The following is a 20,000-nucleotide window of genomic DNA, read 5'->3' as shown; positions in this document are numbered from 1 at the left end:
GATTGTTTACATGCTATTATACAATTATAATTTTTTATACACGATTGTTTACATGCTATTATACAATTATAATTTTTTATACACGATTGTTTACATGCTATTATACAATTATAATTTTTTATACACGATTCATTACATGCTATTACACAATTATGAATGTGTCACTGTAGGTATAACTTTTATTGATACAATTTTTTATGACTGATCAGCCTCAAGGTTTGTGGAACGTATCTTTAATGGCGCCATACAAGTTCAACACACGGTAACCGGTACGTAGATTTTATTAAGCTGCATACTGCATCACACTGTTACGTTTTGTAATCAATAGTATGCGACACTGTATATATTTGAATAGTATATGACAAAGAACATTGTAAGCTTCCGAATAACAACAGCTATGATATCAGATTACTTGTATCTAAATACTTTGTATTAGTTTTTGTGACACTAGCTGGGACGGCGGGGTCGAATTGCAGAGCATTCGTCTTCTAGCAAGAAGGTCTCGGGTTCGGATGTCGGGCAGGACTCGACGCTGCGGGATTCTGAAGGGTATCTTACTCGTGTTTGGGAAACTAGAGGTGGCTGGGCTTACTTCTGACGACACGGTCCCTTCATATATCAGGGTGAAGAAACACATAAACTCTACTTCTTCTGCCCTCTGGATCATTAGGTCTGAAAGTAAAACTCTACTTTACCCTGACACTAAGATGACCTGTCAGTCAGATAGCTATAGCACTGACATATAATTTATGACAAATCAGACGTGTATCCGAATTTTAACAATTCAGATGTGTATCCTATGTGTAACAATTCAGATATATATCCGTAGTGTAACAATTCAGATGAGTATCCATAGTGTAACAATTCAGATGAGTATCCTATGTTTAACAATTCAGATGTGTATCCGATGTGTAAACCATATTTGATTATTGCTGACCTGTGTACACACAACACCGATGTATGCCATTCGCATTTAGCTGTGTCAATTAACAAAATGAACGAACTGGTGTTTTTTAGGTTGGCAACTGATGGTGTGTGTATTGATCACCCTTGCCTTGACTCTACACAGTGAGAAATAGTCACATAACATCAGCAAAAGGTACCTAGCCCTGCAGACATATGTAACACACATAAACTACATACCATGTAACACACATAAACTACATACCATGTAACACACATAAACTACATACCATGTAACACACATAAACTACATACCATGTAACACACATAAACTACATACCATGTAACACACATAAACTACATACCATGTAACACACATAAACTACATACCATGTAACACACATAAACTACATACCATGTAACACAAATAAACTACATACCATGTAACACACATAAACTACATACCATGTAACACACATAAACTACATACCATGTAACACACATAAACTACATACCATGTAACACACATAAACTACATACCATGTAACGTAAATGCAAGCGAGTTATAACTATGTAACACACATAAACTACATACCATGTAACGTAAATGCAAGCGAGTTATAACTATGTAACACACATAAACTACATACCATGTAACGTAAATGCAAGCGAGTTATAACTATGTAACACACATAAACTACATACCATGTAACGTAAATGCAAGCGAGTTATAACTATGTAACACACATAAACTACATACCATGTAACGTAAACGCAAGCGAGTTATAACTATGTAACACACATAAACTACATACCATGTAACGTCAATGCAAGCGAGTTATAACTATGTAACACACATAAACTACATACCATGTAACGTCAATGCAAGCGAGTTATAACTATGTAACATACATAAACTACATACCATGTAACGTCAACGCAAGCCAGTTATAACCACGCTGCAGGTAAACAAGTGATGGTGTAGTCCTTTACCCGAGGGCCTAGAGTTCAGGTTCGGGTATGTTGGACGCCCCTGAGTCCACCCAGTTTTGATGGGTGGTGACTCATGTTAAAGAAACGTATTAGCGTCTATGGCAGAATGCAGACCTAAGCAGAGGCGTAGCGATGGGGGTGGGCAGGGGGTACATATGTCCCCGGGCGCCGACCTTAGGGAGCGCCAAAATGGGTTGTAAAAACAAATTTAAATGTCATTTTAGCTGCATTTTTACATTATAAATAGGAAGAGGGGGTGGGGGGGTTTTGCAAAACGAAAGTTTAAGGGTGGGGGGGGGGGGGTACAAATTGAAAATTTGCTCCAGAGGGGGGCGCCAAATTGAAAGTTTGTCCCCGGGCGCCGGGAAGGGTCGCTACGCCTCTGGACCTAAGTATCTCTTCACATGCCGAGGTCACAGAAATAAATGAAATAAATATTCAATCTGCTAAATCAATCGCTAGATTTGAAATAGCTTCGACACAAACTTCTGTATTTTTAGAGCCCAATAGCACTAAAGGTGTCATTCCAACCCCCAACTGTTCGGAATTATTTACCAGTGAGTTCAAGGGAGATCACTACCGTTTTATTTTATGTAGCAACCTAAAAAAAAACTGTATTTAAAATTGGTTAGAAAAAGCATTGTGGGACGGAATGGCCAAGTTGTAGAGAGCAAGACAGCTAACCTTTAAGCCTTGAGTTCGAATCCGGGTTCAAGCCAGTAGATTGACCCTGAGTCAACTCAGCTCTGATGGGTACCTAACTCATGTTAGGGAAAGTAAAGGCGGCTGGGCATAGTGCTGACCACACTATCCATTCATATGCTGAGGTACAAACAGGTGAACTCTACTTCACTTGCTGCATAGACCGTCGAGTTTTGGAAGGAGAACTTTACTTCTTACTTTAGTTAAAAGTACTAAGCGTATGCAATCAATTTTTTTTTCTTTTGATAGGTGATCATTGACATTGTTAACAGACCAACTAGAAGCAGAAGTTAACAGTTCAACCAGTAGCAGAAGTTAACAGTTCAACCAGTAGCAGAAGTTAACAGTTCAACCTGTAGCAGAAGTTAACAGTTCAACCAGTAGCTGAACTAACTAAATAGCAAACATCCGCCATTATTGCCTGTGTGTTGAAATATTTCCATATGAAATAAATATTTAAAAAATACTTTTTGAAATTTGATTTAATGTTTATGGTAATTTTTGTTTATATTTTGTTTATTTGTGTAAGTTGAATAAAGTATTGTGTTAAGTATCGGCTTAGGGGCTATGTTACGTGTTAATTGACGTGTAAAATTAAGTGTTAAATATATTCTAAGGTTTTGGGTGTCAGGGGCTTACATTTTTGTGTAATCGTCTGGGAGAAAAAGGGATAATATTGTTTGACTAGCGGTAGAACTGAGGAATGCTAACCCAAAAGTTTCGAGTTCGAATCCGGGACCCAGTCAGTAGAACTACTTTGCGTCAACCCAGATCTGATAGGTACCCAGCTGTGATAGGCACCCAGCTCTGATAGGCACCCAGCTGTTATAGGTACCCAGCTGTGATAGGTACCCAGCTGTGATAGGTACCCAGCTCTGATAGGTACCCAGAGCTGATAGGTACCCAGTTCTGATAGGTACCCAGCTGTGATAGGTACCCAGCTGTGATAGGTAACCAGCTCTGATAGGTACCCAGCTCTGGTAGGTACCCAGCTCTGATAGGTACCCAGTTCTGATAGGTACCCAGCTGTGATAGGTACCCATCTGTGATAGGTACCCAGCTGTGATAGGTACCCAGCTCTGATAGGTACCCAGCTCTGGTAGGTACCCAGCTGTGATAGGTACCCAGCTCTGATAGGTACCCAGCTGTGATACGTACCCAGCTGTGATAGGTACCCAGCTGTGATAGGTACCCAGCTGTGATAGGTACCCAGCTGTGATAGGTACCCAGCTCTGATAGGTACCCAGCTCTGATAGGTACCCAGCTCTGGTAGGTACCCAGCTGTGATAGGTACCCAGCTCTGATAGGTACGCAGCTCTGATACAACCTAAGACACGTTAGGGAAAGTAAGCCGAGTTCACACGAAAAGTTTAACTCTACTTCACTTGCCCCATAGACCGAATGTTTGAATAGGAAATTTACTATTTAGTGTAACTAAAATGTAGTACCATCCATTTAACCAACACCATTAAACTATAAATTACAATATAACAAAACAATATATATATATATATATATATATATATATATATATATATATATATATATATATATATATATATATATATATAAACGCTAACACGTTAACGATTATACAATACATTACTCTTGGTATTAGAGTATCTTTGAATGTATAATCAAAGTGAACACAATTATTTTATGGTTCAGAACTTTTTATGTTCTTTCAAAAATCTTTATTTTTAAATTCTGTTTATCCATTACCTTGAAATAGCAAGTAGCCTTGTTCTGTAAAGATTGAAATGGTGTAAGAAATCTCAGCATGAACAATGTATGTCAACGTTGGTATGATAATGTGAACGACACATCTTGCTTTTTTTAATAAAACAACTACCGATGGTTTTTTTTTACATTACATTGCTAAGAAGTTTCTTGTAAGAACGGAAGAAAGCTACAGTTATGTTTGCATGTAACGTCTATTGTCTGCCAGTAATATATGTCAGCAGTGTTTCTTCCAGACTTTTTTTAGCGCAATTTCCATTCTGGAGAATTGCGTTTATTAACTCGTCATTTCTGGGAATGGATGGATGAATGAATGAATGTATGGATGAATGCGTGTCCGGGCTTTAAGTCGTATCTCCTCCTCAACGAAGCAGTATCGATGACTAGTTCCAAAAGCAATTATGTTAAGCAAGTTACGAGAATGAGCATAGGCCATAAAAATTCCGGGTTTCCTTCATGTATTTCCCGGAAAAGCCAAAAAACCTCGAAAAAATTCAGTTTTTGGCCCATATCTCGGCCACCAGACCACTTAGCGACTTGAAACATGTACCAATCGATTTTTGCCATAATTTAGAACAATATTGCCGAAGAAAGTTTTCAAAAATATCCTCTCGTTCGGTCACAAATTTTAAAATTACATAAACACCTACAAACCGATCGTTCTTCTAGCTTGAACGCCCCCCAACATTATACGTCAGAGCTATTTTTAGATAACATAAGGAAATTGCGCATAAATGTCACTAGACTTTTTTAATTAACTTGTTATCCCGGGGGGGGGGAGCTAAAATTTCTGGGGTGGTGGGCGGACACCGTTAAAAGTAAATATTTTCTTTATATATTTCATTTCGTTCGGGATGGGGGTGGTAGACTTACTCCGGAGGGATTCCCGCCCCCCCCCCCCCCCCCGAAGAAAAGCCTGGAAGAACTTTGTGTGTCAATCTCAGATGAAGACATTTTAAATAAAATACTTAAAAAAAAACTTTTTTAAAAACCACGTTTTTCTTGTGGACTAAAAAGTAGAAAATAACTATTTACATACATTTGATGACAAAAAACGTGGGTACGTTCACCATCAAATTTCCCGACCCATCTGCCCGACCCACGTTTTTTGTCATCAAATGTATGTAAATAGTTATTTTCTACTTTTTAGTCCACAAGAAAAACGTGGTTTTTTAAAAAGTTTTTTTTTAAGTATTTTATTTTCTCCTTTTTAGTCCGTTGCTACACATGAAAAACGTGGTTTTTAAAAAAGTGTTTATAAATACACGGACTAAAAAAATCTTGAGCGACCAGGATTCGAACCTGGGTTGTCGCGGCCACAACGCGAAGTACTAACCACTATACGATCACGGCCAGCGCGCTCACATCGATTGGGGCCGAAGTAACTGTGTCTATAGGCCTCCAGTCTTGTCGGTATCTTTAGAAATCATGTCCCCAATTTTATGGTCCTTGGGGCGTAATTAAATTAAGCTAATTACGGTCTCTAATTGCTAGTTTTTATGATTGCATCTGAAATTGTTAGGCGAAAGTAACCTGCATGCCAAATTTCAGAACTATAGAACAATCAGAAGTGGGCTAATTTTCGATGTCAATTTTAACAACAAACACATCCACGCGAAGCTGAGTTAATAAAAACGTGTTAAAATAAAATTGGACTGGCGTAGGTTGCATTACGCTCTATAACACAACTGCAAGTTATTGATCCAGTTAAATTCTACTGGCATTGTCTTAAATTAAATCGTACTTTTAGTACTAATTATTTTAAAATTTCAAAAGGCGACTTTCGATTCTCATTTTATGGGTGATGGACCTCTGTGACTGAAGCCCTTTCTTCTGCAAGTCACCAAAAGGAATCCTAGTGATGATGATAATGATGATGATGACGATGATTATGATGATGACGATGATGATGATGATGATGATGATGATGATGATGATGATGATGATGATGATGATGATGATGATGATGATGATAATGATAATGATGATGATAATGATGATGATGATGATGATGATGATGATGATGATGATGATGATGATGGTGTTGATGATGATGATGATGATGATGATGATGATGATGATGATGATGATGATGATGATGATGATGATGATAATTTATGATAATTCATGATGATATTGATGATTATAATTTTACAGTTCCTGAATTCTGAAGGTGGAAATAAAACGTAAGAAGAAAAAGACCATGCAGCCGATGTATAGGCCTACACGTTTTGAATTTTTAACTATGGGCTTGTTTTGCGCACCGATGTTCATTATACGAATCGGTGCAATGACCGGAAGTTTACCAGTTTGCACTAACACCCCCGTCCTGGGAACACTTACCTAGAACAAGGTTTTAAATCTCGTATATTCCATCCACACTGAGTCGAAGCTGCTTTCTTGCTTTAGGAGTGGGCGTGTACTTTATGGAATTCAAATGCGGTGTTGGATTTTAATTTTGCAATGGCTGCTCATGGAGCTGGTCACAAGTAAGTTGATACGACCGGGTGCTAGTTGAGGTGGTTGTTAATAAATTAATAAGTTAGATCTAATAGTCTCGAAATTGTGTATGAATTATTTTTAAACTCTGGTGCGAAGTCATAACAACATGACTGATTTTTGACGGACTTAATGTAGATCTATGACTGAATGTATTTGATGCTTTAGTATTTTCGGGAACTAAGCACAATTTTTTTTAAAAGCCAAAAATAATTTTGGTTGTTTACATTTTATGACACAAAATGTAATAAAAAATGGCTGAACTAGATCTAGGTCACGTGATTTTTAAAAAAAATGCATTTTATTAAAATGGTATCGGCATTGCTCTGAGTACAAACTACTAGATCTAGATCTAAGAGCTTTTTGTGAAGTCAGGTTTCGGAATATTGATGACTGAGTTCCCGGATAATCAGTCAAATATTTAGTCTTAGTTCGGGTTAGATATTAGGCGTGATGAAATTATATAACACTGTTTTTTTTAATGTAACCATAAACTCAAAACATTTTTTTTCAACAATATTGCAATTTTTTTAGTCCGCTTTGATCGTAAAATAATTTTAAAAAAAACCATGTTTTTATTTATGTCAACAATAATGATCGGTAACAGTGTTTCTCCTAGACTTTTTTCTCTGAGGGGGGGGGGGGGACACTTGAAACTTTCAAGGGGGGGGCGGACTAAAATTTCCGGGGGGCGGACACTGTTAAAAGTATATATTTTCTATATAAATTCCATTTCTTTCGGGGGGGGGGGAGGGCAGGCGGTAGACTTTTTTCTGGGTGGGGGGGGGGGGGAGATACCTGGAAGAAACTCTGATCGGTAAGTAACACCAGTCGACCACCATGCAATAATGCCATAGCTGCAACATGTAAGCACCGATGTGGAGACTCGTCTCTCTCCAACAGGCGAGGCCTCTATGTTGGGTACTCACTTCTTGCTGCAGTTCCCGTTCATGCCGGAGGGCAGGCCGCTGCTGATGGCGTACTCGCTTCAACCAGAGGAGATCACCGTCACCCTCTCCGCCCCGCGCCTCCCGGGGTTCAGGGCCACGGAGCTGCTGGTGACAAACTTGGCGGTGGAGACATACGCGGTACCCAGGGTGATGATGTAAGTTTGGTTTTCGTCAAGCGGACGTCAGGGAGGGCGGAGATTTACAATGGTTATAGGAAACATGTTGTCGGTTTAGTTTTCTACTTGTGTTGGGTAGATACACATTATAGTAATAGGAAACAGGTTGTAGGTTTTGTTTTCTACTTGGGTTGGGTAGATACACATTATAGTAATAGGAAACAGGTTGTAGGTTTTGTTTTCTACTTGGGTTGGGTAGATACACATTGTAGTAATAGGAAACAGGTTGTAGGTTTTGTTTTCTACTTGGGTTGGGTAGATACACATTATAGTAATAGGAAACAGGTTGTAGGTTTTGTTTTCTACTTGGGTTGGGTAGATACACATTATAGTAATAGGAAACAGGTTGTAGATTTTGTTTTCTACTTGGGTTGGGTAGATACACATTATAGTAATAGGAAACAGGTTGTAGGTTTAGTTTTCTACTTGGGTTGGGTAGATACACATTATAGTAATAGGAAACAGGTTGTAGGTTTTGTTTTCTACTTGGGTTGGGTAGATACACATTATAGTAATAGGAAACAGGTTGTAGGTTTTGTTTTCTACTAGGGTTGGGTAGATACACATTATAGTAATAGGAAACAGGTTGTAGGTTTTGTTTTCTACTTGGGTTGGGTAGATACATACCATAGTAATAGGAAAAAGGTTTTAAGTCTCATTCTTGATACGAAATCAGTTCTTAATTCGAAAATCGTTACCATTCATACATCACTATTATATTCATCCCACAAACTTTCAATATAAGTATATCTCAGTCAATGTAAACGTATATTCCTTCTTAGTTTTAATTCGTTTGCAAAATAAAATACTTTCTTTTCAAGAAAACTACATTTCATAAAAAAAAAAATCTCAAAATTAGTCCTACCTTGTACGAAACAAAAGTACTATGTTAAGCTAAAGTGTTCTGTATGTTAAAAGTAATAACAAAAGTACTATGTATGTACACAAATACCACGTCTGTAAAAAGGAAACTATACATGCGGTATACAAGTAGCCACAATATTCGGTATGCCACACAAGATATATGTAAATAACACAAGTGACCTGTTTGTGACAGGATGGGCCACGCTTCCCGCGGGTCAGCCCTGCAGGCCAGGTCTAGCGCCAAGTTCGGTGTCACCGTCTACCTACCCGTGTCTAAAACTTCTGGCGCGGCATTTCCAGCCATCCCTGTCTCTAGCTTTGGAAACGCCTACACTTTGCTCTTCACAACGTAAGCATGCCAGAACAAAGTAATGATTATACCTAAACTTACACATACTCAAGTGTATACACTTACCAGTAGATTTATACATAGTATAATTGCCTGTAAACATATATAAATAGGATATATATATATATATATATATATATATATATATATATATATATATATATATATATATATATGTATGTATATATATATATATATATATATATATATATATATATATATATATATATATATATATATATATATATATATATATATACATATATATATATATATATATATATATATATATATATATATATATACATACATATATATATACATACATATATATATACATACATATATATATATACATATATATATATATATATAGATATATATATATATATATATATATATATATATATATATATATATATATATATATATATATATATATATATATATATATATATATATATATATATATATATATATATATATATATATATATATATATATATATATATATATATATATATATATATATATATATATATATATATATATATATAATGTTTCCTATTGGTGCAGGGTCAGGCCATATTTATGTTTCCTGGCATCCACGGACTTAACTAGTGTAGAACTGCAAGCTGACCGGACCGTCCCAGCCCTTAAAGCGATGCTCCCCACAGGTCAAGCCGACATATTATTGCAAAAGTAGGCAGACAGGTTGACACATTTCTTTCCGTACTATACATCTGTGGACTGGGTGCGATTGGGAATGTCACGTGTTAATTTTTGATGTGTTATTGATGTGTTATTGATGTGTTATTGGTGTGTTATTGATGTGTTATTGATGTGTTATTTATGTGTTATTGATGTGTTATTGGTGTGTTATTGGTGTTATTGATGTGTTATTGGTGTGTTATTAATGTGTTATTGATGTGTTATTGATGTGTTATTGATGTGTTATTGGTGTGTTATTGGTGTGTTATTGGTGTGTTATTGATGTGTTATTGATGTGTTATTGATGTGTTATTTATGTGTTATTGATGTGTTATTGGTGTGTTATTGGTGTTATTGATGTGTTATTAATGTGTTATTGATGTGTTATTGATGTGTTATTAATGTGTGATTGGTGTGTTATTGGTGTTATTGGTGTGTTATTAATGTGTGATTGATGTGTTATTGATGTGTTATTGATGTGTTATTGATGTGTTATTGATGTGTGATTGGTGTGTTATTGGTGTTATTGATGTGTTATTGGTGTGTTATTAATGTGTTATTGATGTGTTATTGATGTGTTATTAATGTGTTATTGGTGTGTTATTGGTGTTATTGATGTGTTATAGGTGTGTTATTAATGTGTTATTGATGTGTTATTGATGTGTTATTGATGTGTTATTAATGTGTGATTGGTGTGTTATTGGTGTTATTGGTGTGTTATTGATGTGTTATTGATGTGTTATTGATGTGTTATTTATGTGTTATTGATGTGTTATTGGTGTGTTATTGGTGTTATTGATGTGTTATTGGTGTGTTATAAATGTGTTATTGATGTGTTATTGATGTGTTATTAATGTGTTATTGGTGTGTTATTGGTGTTATTGATGTGTTATTGGTGTGTTATTAATGTGTTATTGATGTGTTATTGATGTGTTATTGATGTGTTATTGGTGTGTTATTGGTGTGTTATTGGTGTGTTATTGATGTGTTATTGATGTGTTATTGATGTGTTATTGATGTGTTATTGATGTGTTATTGGTGTGTTATTGGTGTTATTGATGTGTTATTAATGTGTTATTGATGTGTTATTGATGTGTTATTAATGTGTGATTGGTGTGTTATTGGTGTTATTGGTGTGTTATTAATGTGTGATTGATGTGTTATTGATGTGTTATTGATGTGTTATTGATGTGTTATTGATGTGTTATTGATGTGTTATTGATGTGTTATTAATGTGTGATTGGTGTGTTATTGGTGTTATTGGTGTGTTATTGATGTGTTATTGATGTGTTATTGATGTGTTATTTATGTGTTATTGATGTGTTATTGGTGTGTTATTGGTGTTATTGATGTGTTATTGGTGTGTTATTAATGTGTTATTGATGTGTTATTGATGTGTTATTAATGTGTGATTGGTGTGTTATTGGTGTTATTGGTGTGTTATTAATGTGTGATTGATGTGTTATTGATGTGTTATCGATGTGTTATTGATGTGTTATTGATGTGTTATTGATGTGTTATTAATGTGTGATTGGTGTGTTATTGGTGTTATTGGTGTGTTATTAATGTGTGATTGATGTGTTATTGATGAGTTATTGATGTGTTATTGATGTGTTATTGGTGTGTTATTGATGTGTTATTGGTGTATTATTGGTGTTATTGGTGTGTTATTGATGTGTGATTGATGTGTTATTGGTGTGTTATTGATGTGTTATTGGTGTGTTATTGGTGTTATTTGTAAGTTATTGATGTGTTATTGATGTGTTATTGGTGTTATTGATGTGTTATTGATGTGTTATTGATGTGTTATTGATGTGTTATTGATGTGTTATTGATGTGTTATTGATGTGTTATTGATGTGTTATTGATGTGTTATTGATGTGTTATTGATGTGTTATTGATGTGTTATTGATGTGTTATTGATGTGTTATTGGTGTGTTATTGGTGTTATTGATGTGTTATTGATGTGTTATTGATGTGTTATTGATGTGTTATTGATGTGTTATTGATGTGTTATTGGTGTGTTATTGGTGTTATTGGTGTGTTTTTGATGTGTCGTTGTCTTGAGGCACTACTGTCTGCCTCTATTTAACATGACGCCACTAATTTAAAAAATGTATCGATCAAGGAAAATCCCTATTTGAAACATCACATGGTATCCTGTAGTGTTTTATTCGAAATCATCAGAACATTGCATGTGTCTTATCTATTTTACGGCTTATAATTCAAACACAATAACACCAGGCAATATTATCCTCATCTACTTAAGCCAACCCAAAAAAGCATAACCAATACAATTTAAAACATTTTAGTTGAAGGTTTTTAGTAACCTAAGGATTAGGTTGCTAATTAGATTAGGTCCTAATCTACCCTATATTTGCCTGTACTTACATTGTATATCTTCCAATTCAGAGGTGAAGCGCGGACCATACTAAACTGCAAGTACGTAGATGATGTGATAAGCTCAAGTAAGTGAAGATGTAGTAGCGTCTTGGCTTATTGCTGGTAGTGAGCATACGTTGTAGTAAATGGCTTTAGTTAATCATCTGACGTCTAGTAAATGGCTATAGTTAATCATGTTAGTGCAGTAGATGGCTATAGCTAATCATGTTACTTATCTTGTGTTACTATAGTAACAGCCATGTTATTCTTCAGGCGTTGCCATAGCTACAGTCATGTTACGTTATATGTGTTGCTATAGTAAGAGTTCTGTTACGTATCAGGTTTTACTATAGTTGAGGTCATCTTGCCGATCTTTTCTTTTAGTCGCAGTGATGCGTGTCAAATCCAACCGTGCAATCGGCGTCATCACGGGCAATTGTGAGGTCATGCCGAAGTTAAAGGTGTGCCAGGTGGTCGGACGGAAGGTCGCGGAGCGTATATCTGGGGGTAAATATTAAATGCTACAGGTGCTGGAGTTAGTGTACCTATCATGGCCAGTGGCGGAACTAGAAAAAAATGGCCACCCCGCAAATTTTATTTTTAGGCCCCCCATATATATATATATATATATATATATATATATATATATATATATATATATATATATATATATATATATATATATATATATATATATAAAACACAAAATACGAACAGAGAATAGGATACTCATTGCTGGCCTGTTCGAGTTTTGAAAAAAAAAAGTTTTTTCTTCAATTTAAACAAATTACTACATCATGTCATGTGTAAGTGCATTAGTTTTTTTATTATTTTTTTTTTTAACTTTTATTTTCCATGAAGCAGAATACAACATAATTACAGTAACATGGTTTACATATCTTTGTAAGTGTATTGGTGCTTAGAGAAAATCAGTTTAATTTTATCTGCTATGGGTTCTCTAATCATTTATCTGGCCAAAAGAATATAAAAAATGAAATCCTTGTAGAAGTAATGGTGTCTGGTGTTATGATTTTTTTTTGTATTTATATTATTAATTTTAAATACATTTCCTTTTTATACAAGGTCATTCTTTAGTAAGTACTTTATGAAAAAAATATTTTGTAAGAGAAGTAATTGCTTTTTAATTTGTTTAGTGCAAATCTATTAAAAGGAGCTTATGAGCACCCCAATTTGACTATTTAAAAAGGGAAATAAGTCATGGAAGTGGTTTGAACGTTTGCTTATCTTTATTAAGTTTAATTGTAGAAGAGAGAGAGGACTTGGCTTTCACAGTGGTTTAAAAAGAAAGGGAAGAAGAATATACAATAGCGTGGGGATGGTGTCTATAGAATAAAGATAATCAAACCACAGCTATGGTAATCGTTTTACAAAACAAACATTAAGTCAAAAATTGCAAGAAAATTAGATTTTTTAAAACTATAATAAAAACTATTAGGGTCGGTCGTGGACCCCTAAATGGCATGCCCCCCCCCCCCGCATTGCGGGGTCTGGCGGTACTGTAGTTCCGCCCCTGATCATGGCTAGTGTCACCTGTCTTGTGTCACCTGACTTGTCTGTCACCTGTCTTGTGTCACCTGTCTTGTGTCACCTGTCTTGTGTGTCTACTGCTACGTTGAACTTCTCGGGTTAGAAACCTGTATCACAGTTTCTGTGTGACACGTGTCGTGTCACGTGGTACATACCAGAGGTAAACATCATGAGTCAGGGGGTAAAAACAATCGGTGATTGGGACAAGATGATTGGTTCTATCAAGTCTTCTCTGGCTGAAGAAGCGATTGTTTTTGGTATAACCTATCCTCTCATAACAACATAATTTAATACTCCCCCCATCTGTAGGCAAAGCGAAACTACCCACCTGAACTGTTTGGAGAACTACCTGTCTTCTATTGTTTTTATAATACTACCTCCCCCCCCCTCCTTTTTGCCGCAGATATGATTCTGTCTGACAATTCAGCGGGTAAGCACTTCCTGGTACCAATGCTGGATAAACACGTCTGCTGTGTGTATTTCCTCTCGCTGAGTGGAAAGGTCACGACCTTGAAAATCCAGACCAACCAGGCAGTCACGTCGCTGTACATCCCAGCACGGCGGTATATCAACCTGGTGAGTGGGTGGTTGGCATGGAGTCTTTGGGGGTCATCCATAAATGACGTCACGTTATTTTGACGATTTATACCTCTCCCCACTTCCCTCCGTCACACATCGTCACAAAAAGCCAGACCCCTCCCCTAAAATGACGTCACATCTCAGTCTACAACCCCCACCCCCTTCAAAATTGCTGTTAAATTTTCTTTAAAACATCGATATTTTCCAAAATCTTATCAGAACATAGAGTATGTTGATCAATTCCTATTACAATTTGTTAAAACCCGTTTTCTTAAACGCGAAAAAAAAACTCGTTTTCTAACATTGCTTTTTTTATAATGCAAAAAAAGTGACGTCACCATCTGAAACCCGGCCCTCTCCCTCATCACACACCGTCACATAATTACGGACCCCCCCCCAGCCCCCACTCCCCCCTACGAATGTGACGTCATTTATGGACGACCCCTTTACTTACACAGTCATCTACTTAAATAGCGGTTGGACTAGATTTTGACTTACATGGACACAAAGACGTGGAGGGGGGGGGGGAATCGCTAGACCTATTCCAGTGTATTTTAAAATCAAAAGCCATAATAATTAAGAAAACTGTACTCCTCAGTAGATATTACGAGCAAAATATGTTCGAGTGATACGTATAGCTTGTGTAGTAACCACTACTGACTGTGATACGTATAGTTTGTGTAGTAACTACTACTGACTGTGTGATATGTATAGCTTGTGAATAAAGTAAGACTACAGTGCTTTTAATTAGCCTACGTTGTGGGTGAGTAGGGGGGGGGGAGGGAGACAATGGCATAGTGTTGTAGCGCACACGACTTTCATTTAGTTTGAGAGTTAAACAAAATTAATTTAATCGCTAGAGCTGTGGGATACAATACAGCGTAGGAAATTCGAAATCCTTAAATTATTAAAATATCGCAACATAATTCTTCAGCCAACCAATAAAAAGAAAATGTAAACATTAGACTATTTATTGACAGAAGATGTGTTTCATATTTGTAAATTGTGTACGGCAAAACAAAACGACAACTGAATTTTGACATGTAATTGCTTACAATTAAAGTTACTAAGCCTTGGTGTTTAATATTTTACTTGAAGTAGATACAGTGGCGTAGCAAGGTAGGGTGTTACCAGGTGCGGTCCGCAACCACACCCCCCCCCCCTCGCTACGCCTCTGAGTAGATATCTAATTGGTTTATGTCTGATCAAACTTTTTAGATTTAACGAAAACATACCGGGGTGTTTTGCCGTCATGATTTTGGAAGTTTGCGTTTTTTAAGTCAGCCTCATAGTCCATTTGGTTGTTTGTTCAGGTTGGCTTTTTTGTTAAAGGTGACTCATAAAAACACACTGTTGTGTCCTGATCACGTAGTAGACACGTAAGGGCGACTTATAAAACACACTATTAGAATAACTATGTACATAGCTCTTGCATGTCTTCGAACAGTAGGCTACTACAAGAAAATTGTCAAGTAAAAGTAGATTTACTGCAAACGAAATTGTTTTGCAACATTGGTTTTCATCACTATCACAGCCCATTTAACGAATGATTGCGTACAATTTACAGACGGCAGACCAAGTCGTCGGCAAATGGATCAACGCCAGCCTGCCTGTCGTCTGCTACATAGAGTTTACCAGTACGTACCACGGTGTACACGAGAGGTATGGGCTGTCCATGATAGTGCCAGTAGAACTCTTCACGTCCATGTACGTGTGGAGGTACGTTCAGCTTTTTTTTTCAGAGGCGTGGCGGCAAATTTCGGCGACAGAAATAAATTGTACACACCAATATATGTGTGTAAGGGTGTGTGTAAGTGTGTGAATGTGTAAGTGTGTGAATGTGTAAGTGTGTGGATGTGTGAGTGTGTGAATGTGTGAGTGTGTGAACGTGTGAGTGTGTGAATGTGTAAGTGTGTGTGTAAGGGTGTGAATGTGTAAGCGTGTCAATGTGTAAGTGTGTGAATGTGTAAGCGTGTGAGTGTGTAAGTGTGTGAATGTGTAAGGGTGTGTGTAAGTGTGTGAATGTGTAAGGGTGTGTGTAAGTGTGTGAATGTGTAAGCGTGTGTATGTGTATGTGTAAGTGTGTGAATGTGTAAGTGTGTGAATGTGTAAGTGTGTGAATGTGTAAGGGTGTGTGTAAGTGTGTGAATGTGTAAGCGTATGAATGTGTACGTGTGTGAATGTGTAAGTGTGTGAATGTGTAAGCGTGTGAATGTGTAAGTGTGTGAATATGTACGTGTGTGAATTTGTAAATGTGTGAATGTGTAAGTGTGTGAATGTGTAAGTGAGTGAATGTGTAAGTGTGTGACTGTAAGTGTGTGTGTAAGTGTGTGTGTAAGTGTGTGAATGTGTAAGTGTGTATGTGTAAGTGTGTGTATGTGTAAGTGTGTATGTGTAAGTGTGTGAATGTGTAAGTGTGTGTGTGTAAGTGTTACTGTAGTTGTAAGAGTGTACTAAACCTATTTGAATCTTGTCACCAACAGCACAGTGACTATCAAACATCAAGAACTACATCATTACTTTGCCGTCGTATCACCCAGGGACAATTTCTTCCTCAATGTTGACGGTGTAGTGCCAAAGTATGTGGCTGGCGTGCTTTAGTACTTGATACATCCAGTCCAACTTAAATATCTAACTAGATTCCAAACCAATCTAAATATTCGAACTTAATACATCCAGTCTAACTTAAATATCTGAACTAGATTCCAAACCAATCTAAATATTCGAACTTAATACATCCAGTCTAACTTAAATATCTGAACTAGATTCCAAACCAATCTAAATATTCGAACTTGATACATCCAGTCTAACTTAAATATCTGAACTAGATTCTAAATCAAACTAATACATCCAGTCCACCTTAAATATCTGGACTAGATTCCAAACCAATCTAAATATACGAACTTGATACATCCAGTCTAACTTAAATATCTGAACTAGATTCCAAACCAATCTAATACATCCAGTCCACCTTAAATATCTGGACTAGATTCCAAACCAATCTAAATATACGAACTTGATACATCCAGTCTAACTTAAATATCTTAACAAGATTCCCAACCAATCTAAACATTTGAACTTGATACATCCTGTCAAAACTAAACATCTGAACTAGATTCCAAACCAGAGGCGTAGCGACCCTTCCCGGCGCCCGGGGACAAACTTTTAGTTTGCACCACCCCCCCCCCCCCTCGAACTTTTGATTTACACCCCCCTCAAACTTGCAATTTGTTTTTCCAATCCACTTTGGCGCCCCCCCCCCTAAGGTCGGCATCCGGAGACATATGTCTTCCCCTTGCTACGCCTCTGTTCCAAACCAATCTAAATATACGAACTTGATACACCCAGTCCAAACTAAATATCTGGACTAGATTCCAAACCAATCTAAATATACGAACTTGATACACCCAGTCCAAACTAAATATCTGGACTAGATTCCAAACCAATCTAAATATACGAACTTGATACACCCAGTCCAAACTAAATATCTGGACTAGATTCCAAACCAATCTAAATATACGAACTTGATACACCCAGTCCAAACTAAATATCTGGACTAGATTCCAAACGTATCTAAATATTTAGATACCTCCAGTGCTTACATCTGAAAATGGACCAACTGAAATACATTTCTTCACTTGTCTTTACAAAGGTTGCCATGGAGAAATGTTGAGGGCGCGAGGTGGCAGGCGGCTACACAGAAGGTGACCCCAGGGACGCACACGGCGTACTCTGTGAACCCTGCCAATTTTGGGCTTTACGTGTACGGAGTCTCCGCCACCGTGATGTTTCCTCACTATGCTGGCTTTGTTTTCACGAACTTATACGGCGTGAGTTTAAATCTTACATTTACCTTACTGTAAGGTTTGTATTTAAAATTACTAGTAAATAAACCGGGAGTGATCTCCCCTAAACTTTCTCGAATATTCTTATATAAAACAACAGGGGATGGGAACTCGGGCTATAGACATGATTTTTTAACCATTTTAAATACTTAAAGTTTTAAAAATAGAATAAAATCTCGTAAACAAAAAAATTGCACACCAAGTGAACGCCAAATAAAAAAGTGCACAATAGTACGCAATATTATTAATACATTAAAAATTTACATTAGTTTTTTTGAGAAATCGGAAGTAGCGTAAATTAGTACTTCCGGTCAACGGAAATTACTCAAAATTTAACAGAACTTAGAGAATTAGATCTTTTAGTTACATGTGAAATTTCATTTATCTATCTGAAATACTACTCAAGTTATAGGCTTATGAAAAATTCAAAGTAGAAAAAATACCACTTCCGGTCATCGAAAATCGTTCAAAAGTTGATACGGAACTACGATTTTGATAAAATACTTATATATGAAATGTCATCAACCTAGCTGTAACGGTACTCAAGTTATCGTGTTTACACACGGACAGACAGACAGACACACAGACATACGGACAGAATTGCAAAGCCCAGTTTTTCAGACTGGATTACGCATAAAACCTCTTAATTTTGATAAATCTGGATTGATAATTTTTGCCCGATTAAAATAAGTCCTCTATACTTCGTATGTGATGAAGGACTGAGGTGTAATACGGTGAAAATTGTTAAAATTTCAAGTGATTTTTGTGCACGATTACAATACTTTCTCTATACTTCGTATATACGAGAAAGTAAAAACATTCATTGTACAAAATATTTGACACGAAGAGCTTAAATGCAGTTTTGTTTTACATTGGTGTATACGACAGTTATTTGTCTAGTCCTAAAGACTGGAGACAGGTACCCAATAGAGCTGAGTGGACTCAGCCTCTTGACTGGACCTCCTCTAACTTGCAGGGTGTTCTGTTATATGTCATCGTTTTGGTCGTGTCACACACCCACTCTCGCTACAGTCAAACTATGTAAGTGTATGCTTACCTCCAGTTCAGACTTACACTTGCTAACTAATGTGTTTCCTCGCCAGCCTTGTCAGAAGACTAGGCCCCAGCTCAACGATAAAGTCGATAACGACTGCGATGGTTTTGTCGACGAGGAAAATAAAGACAGCAAAGGTAAGGTCAGATGTGAATGGTGTCATGGTCAATGGTGTCATGTGAATGGTGTCATGGTCAATAGTCTCATGTGAATGGTGTCATGGTCGATAGTCTCATGTGAATGGTGTCATGGTCGATAGTCTCATCTGAATGGTGTCTTGGTCGATAGTCTCATGTGAATGGTGTATCGGTCTATAGTCTCATGTGAATGGTGTCTTGGTCGATAGTCTCATGTGAATGGTGTCTTGGTCGATAGTCTCATGTGAATGGTGTCCTTTTGCGTGTAGTTAACGGTCGGTAGCCTCGTGTGAATTGTGTCTTCGTATGTGTAGTTAATGTTCGGTAGCAACTGGAACAGTAAATCACAACCTCTGTTAGTTATCCCCGACAAGATGGACCCCCAGTTTAAAATTACCTCGACCTTCATAGCGTTACGGATAGCTAGAGCTTAAGGATAAAATAAGGCAAAAGTAAGATTAAGGTTCAGAGGCGTAGCAGAGATAAAGCTGTTTGCTTGAGCGGACTGACAACACCATCAGAGTTTCAACCAGGCATCTCTCCGGGGGTGGGGGAGCGAAGAAAATCT

General features: G+C 36.8%; 1 protein-coding gene and 1 long non-coding RNA gene across 2 annotated transcripts in view; both read left to right on the top strand.

Annotated features, from left to right (window-relative positions):
* The first annotated feature begins 209 nt into the window (after positions 1 to 209).
* LOC131953818 (uncharacterized) lies at positions 210 to 3,016 on the top strand. Its single transcript, XR_009388683.1, has 3 exons — positions 210 to 269; positions 1,018 to 1,099; positions 2,848 to 3,016. It is a non-coding gene; the product is annotated as an uncharacterized LOC131953818 (long non-coding RNA).
* A 3,643-nt stretch (positions 3,017 to 6,659) lies between these two features.
* LOC131953815 (uncharacterized) overlaps positions 6,660 to 20,000 on the top strand; it is a gene marked incomplete at its 3' end in the record, with an annotated part of 21,064 nt that continues 7,723 nt past the window's right edge. The window contains 11 exon segments of the mRNA XM_059317189.1: positions 6,660 to 6,827; positions 7,741 to 7,942; positions 9,021 to 9,176; positions 9,753 to 9,878; positions 12,300 to 12,355; positions 12,654 to 12,776; positions 14,221 to 14,393; positions 15,964 to 16,115; positions 16,880 to 16,975; positions 18,049 to 18,226; positions 19,345 to 19,432. Of these exon segments, the coding sequence (XP_059173172.1) occupies positions 6,776 to 6,827; positions 7,741 to 7,942; positions 9,021 to 9,176; positions 9,753 to 9,878; positions 12,300 to 12,355; positions 12,654 to 12,776; positions 14,221 to 14,393; positions 15,964 to 16,115; positions 16,880 to 16,975; positions 18,049 to 18,226; positions 19,345 to 19,432 (1,402 nt within the window).

This window comes from Physella acuta, unplaced genomic scaffold (assembly GCF_028476545.2).
Source record: "Physella acuta isolate Inbredline_101_S28 unplaced genomic scaffold, ASM2847654v3 ptg000956l, whole genome shotgun sequence".
NCBI classification, from domain to species: domain Eukaryota; kingdom Metazoa; phylum Mollusca; class Gastropoda; family Physidae; genus Physella; species Physella acuta.
This window is presented reverse-complemented; position numbering and strand designations above follow the sequence as displayed.